Raw genomic sequence first — 3,919 nt, 5'->3', positions numbered from 1 at the left:
AGAGTGTTCATGCATATGATTTTTGTTGCTGTTACAGTCAAAGAGAGAGACTAGGAGAATCAAAACTGTCTTAGTGAACGTCAGGGAGTTTGTTATTTAAGATAAATGATAGTTTTTAATTTACATAGATTTATTAGCTTCTTTTTTTTCTCAAATCCAAAATATATATATATATATATATATATATATGTGATAGTTTTGCAATGAATTCTTGTAAGTATAAAAATACGTGTCTTCTCAAAAATCATTTTTATTTGATTTTGAAATATTGAATAAAAAGGTGCTCAATCAAGAGCTAAAAAGTTCTCTCATCTAGAGACATACAGGAGAAAAAAGTTCAGAACTCATGAAAGAACGGAAAGAATGTCCTGGCTCTGTTCCTTCAACAGTGGGGCAAGGGAATTGCTAGCTTCTCCCATTTCCATTCTGAAGGATCTTCTTATGTATTTTGCTACAATCAACGTGACTGAAGATAGAGCCACACCAGAAATCAGATTTGGGACTCCTTTCACAGGGGACGACGTGGCATTCAACGAAGATAAAATTAGTTTTCTCAGGTCTTAAAGTTATATTTTTCGAGAAATCTAAAAAAAATTCCCTGGTATTTTTAATAAATTTGAATAACAGTTTTCATCTCCATTTGAATTTTAAATAGTCTTGATCTCCGTAAAACGGTTTCTCCGTAAACTTCTGGAATAAATTTTCAACAAGAGAAATGCCAATTTTTAGTGTCATTTTGGCCATTAGGACTCTCCATCAGTCTCCTTTTAAGAGCACTGTGAGTATACACCAAGGAAGCATGGTAAATCTTTCCATGGAAGATCATCTGCGGGATTCTCTCAGGCCATTGGGTTCATGCTAGAAGAAAGGGCATTTTCTATTCTATCTTCTTCCAGAACTCCATCATAACCTTCCACTACTCAAAATGGCAACTCTTTCAAGTATCAAACACAAGATCGTTCAGATCTTGAGCTATCAGAATCATTGCAAGAAGAGGTGTGTCCAAGTGATGCAAAATCCCTTACATTTTTCAACCAGTCTCACTCAGAAACAAAGGCTTGCTCAGCCAAATGAAGGAGAAGAGACAAGGAATGGAGTCCTTCGAATTATGTACAAATACAAAGGTTACACATCCTTAATAGGATACATAGGAAAGGACACACAGAGATGTTCAAAATCACACGTTAACAAGAAACTCTCTCTATTTATATATATATTGTTTTTACTCATTTGCTTCCAGAATTTGATTTGGGCCTCTTCACGATCAGAACAGGACACTTCACATTCTGTGCACAGTGGTTGCTCACGCTTCCGAGAAATGCCCTGAAGTCCAAAAACAATTACCAGTAAGTAGATTATACATGCAGAACACTGTAAGGGAACCTAAATTCAAATTAAACCAAGAAGTTTAACTGTATATAAATTATAGAAAAGAGAAGCTTAAATGTGAAGTTTCTTGTTGTAAATAAATAATTAATATATTTGCTTTCATGGATTTAATAAAAACCAAGTAAAGAATCTGTTCTCAGAAATTAAAAAATATCCAAGATAAGAATCCAAGAGAGTGATCATTGTTAAAAACACAGGCACTGACATGATTAAAGGAAATTAAGAGGGACCAGCCAACCTCTTGATAAGACCATAGCCATGGCTGCCCATGACCAGCATGTCAACATGCAATTTCTCTGCTGCCTGGCAAATGAGATCCCTTGGGTCACCATGCTCAATTATTGTCTCCACCTTGACCTAGACATCATCAAATCCATCAAACAATAAATCAAACAAAACAAAACAACCAACAGCAGTACCTAGACCTTAGAAAAGAGTAAAATTAAAGAGTAAAAATACAGCCCTTGATGTATTAAACTCCACTAACTGGAAATATGTTTAAACTCACATCCTGAACTTGTTCTCTACACATCCTTTTGGCTTTCTCTATAACACAATCAGCAATATCATTGTTATACTTCTGCATAGTTGCCATGATATCAGAAGAAAGCAAATACCCTGAGAATCAAACCCAAAAAAAAAAAAGTGTTTTAAATAATCACAGGGAAATTAAATATTGAAGGGTTGTGAAATGTCTCTTGAGTTTGTAGTCCTACCTGTGCCATCAAGAGCAGAGTAGACAACTCTAGGAGGCTTTACATAAAGAAGAATTAGTGTATCTCTGGAAGGATTGTTAGAAACCAGGACATTCTTGAGACACCATGAAAGAGCGTGCATGCTCTCTTCACTCTCGTCAACAGCTACCAGGATCTTGCGCTCTTTTGCTGCTCCCATTTCATCAGCCATTGATTGACAGGGGGGAGGCAAGTAGTTTGATCGGAGGGTTAAGAATCAAGGATAGGCAAAGATATCGAGAAAGTTTGTGAAGGCTAAGGTTTGTTGCTTGCTTGTGCTGGGAGAAAGAGAAGGAAAGTGTGTTTACTATATAAGAAAATGTCGTCACCTTGGAGTTGGGTGTGGTTCAAATCTGTGGGCTGTCTGCGGGTTTTCGCGGACAGTCGATTGTTTTGCAGGTTATGGATATGGAAGAATATATATAATCTTTTTGTCTTAGTTTCCAAATTTGGATCAGACTTGACGCGTGTCGAGACAAAGTTTTTTATTTTATATAATTTTAAATATATATTTTCTGATTTAAATAATTTATATGTATTTCAATCAATTTTTAAAAATTTTAAAATTAATAATCATATAAATCACTAATTATTCTAAAATTTATAAAATTTAAATTGATAATTTAAAAAAATAAATCTAAAAATTAATTAATTAATTAAATTATATCCCTCAAAATTAAACTGTTATCTTATTATCTTTTAAGAACATTTAGTTGAAATGTCTTCTTATTATTTTTTCAGCTATTTTTTAAAATTATTTTAATATATTAATTTTAAAAAATAATTTTTTAAAAATATTATTCTATTATATTTTAAAATATAAAAAAATCTTTAAAATATAATTTATACCATGTTGTCAGACAGTATTATTGGATTGATGCATCTTTCTGGTGACGTTTCTCCAACTTGAGGCATCCTTATCACACCCATACTTGGCATGTGGTCTGATCTATCCTTGATATTGGAGTCGTCATTTTAATTATAGAATATGTTATAAAATACTTTGTTTCAGTAATTTTTTTAAAATAAAATAGGGTTATTTTGAATAAAAAAATTAAAAAAAAAACTAGAATGGACCCTGTCAAATTTTACTCACTCGGGTAAGTTAACTCATTAAGACATACAAGCTTGAATGAGTTAACATTTAGCATGTTTGGGAGGAAATCCAGCTCGAGATAAACTCTAAGTTAGTGAGTTATTGGGTTAATTTATTAAATCAAATTAAATTTAAAAAATATAATTTTAAAATGATAATTTATCAAATCAAATTATATATAACAAAAAATCAAGTTAGGCGTTAGAGGGTATATGAATTGAATTGAATTGGATTATCTGAGTTCTAAAATCTTAACTTACATTTCTTAAGTTTTTAACTCATTATTACATGCAATATATATATTATTTAATTTTAAGGAGTAAAGTTGAATTAAATAGTATAAATATTATATAAATGTTTGAACCATCATCGAATGGTACAAAAAAATCCAGCTGTGTGAGAAATGGATACTTTTTCACGTGATTTCTAGAGGTGGTCAGTTGTCTGCAATTTGCCGCGTGGCGAACAATGTTTTTCTCCTTTTTATATAATAAATTATTATTATAGTTACTATTATTTTCCTTGTTGTTATTATTATCAGACCCTATCATGAAATTTTTTAATAATAATATAGTTTAGAGTATTTATTATTATACCCACAATAATCAACCATATTATTATTATTTATAATGAGAAAAAGACTATAATTATTGTCATTGCTACTGTTATTAATAAATATTATTATTATTATTATTATAAA

General features: G+C 31.1%; 1 protein-coding gene across 1 annotated transcript; it reads right to left on the bottom strand.

Annotated features, from left to right (window-relative positions):
* Window positions 1-997: 997 nt before the first annotated feature.
* LOC105125149 (universal stress protein A-like protein) lies at window positions 998-2,522 on the bottom strand. Its single transcript, XM_011025461.1, has 4 exons — window positions 2,106-2,522; window positions 1,898-2,007; window positions 1,628-1,746; window positions 998-1,323 (listed from the first exon to the last, which is right to left on the bottom strand). Exons 1-4 carry the CDS (start codon window positions 2,293-2,295, stop codon window positions 1,227-1,229), a joined length of 516 nt encoding a protein of 171 aa, XP_011023763.1. The 5' UTR covers window positions 2,296-2,522; the 3' UTR covers window positions 998-1,226.
* Window positions 2,523-3,919: the final 1,397 nt, after the last annotated feature.

This window comes from Populus euphratica, unplaced genomic scaffold (genome assembly GCF_000495115.2).
Source record: "Populus euphratica unplaced genomic scaffold, PopEup_1.0 scaffold28.1, whole genome shotgun sequence".
NCBI lineage: Eukaryota > Viridiplantae > Streptophyta > Magnoliopsida > Malpighiales > Salicaceae > Populus > Populus euphratica.
The sequence above is the reverse complement of the archived record's forward strand: the minus strand, read 5'-3'. Positions and strand labels throughout refer to the sequence as shown.

Coding starts and splice junctions, on each gene's coding strand:
- LOC105125149 (XM_011025461.1), bottom strand. CDS start 2,295: ATGGCTGATGAAATGGGAGCAGCAAAAGAGCGCAAGATCCTGGTAGCT. Junction 1,747..1,897: donor GTAGAGAACAAGTTCAGGAT/GTGAGTTTAAAC, acceptor GATGATGTCTAG/GTCAAGGTGGAGACAATAAT. Junction 1,324..1,627: donor GGCTATGGTCTTATCAAGAG/GTTGGCTGGTCC, acceptor TTTGGACTTCAG/GGCATTTCTCGGAAGCGTGA.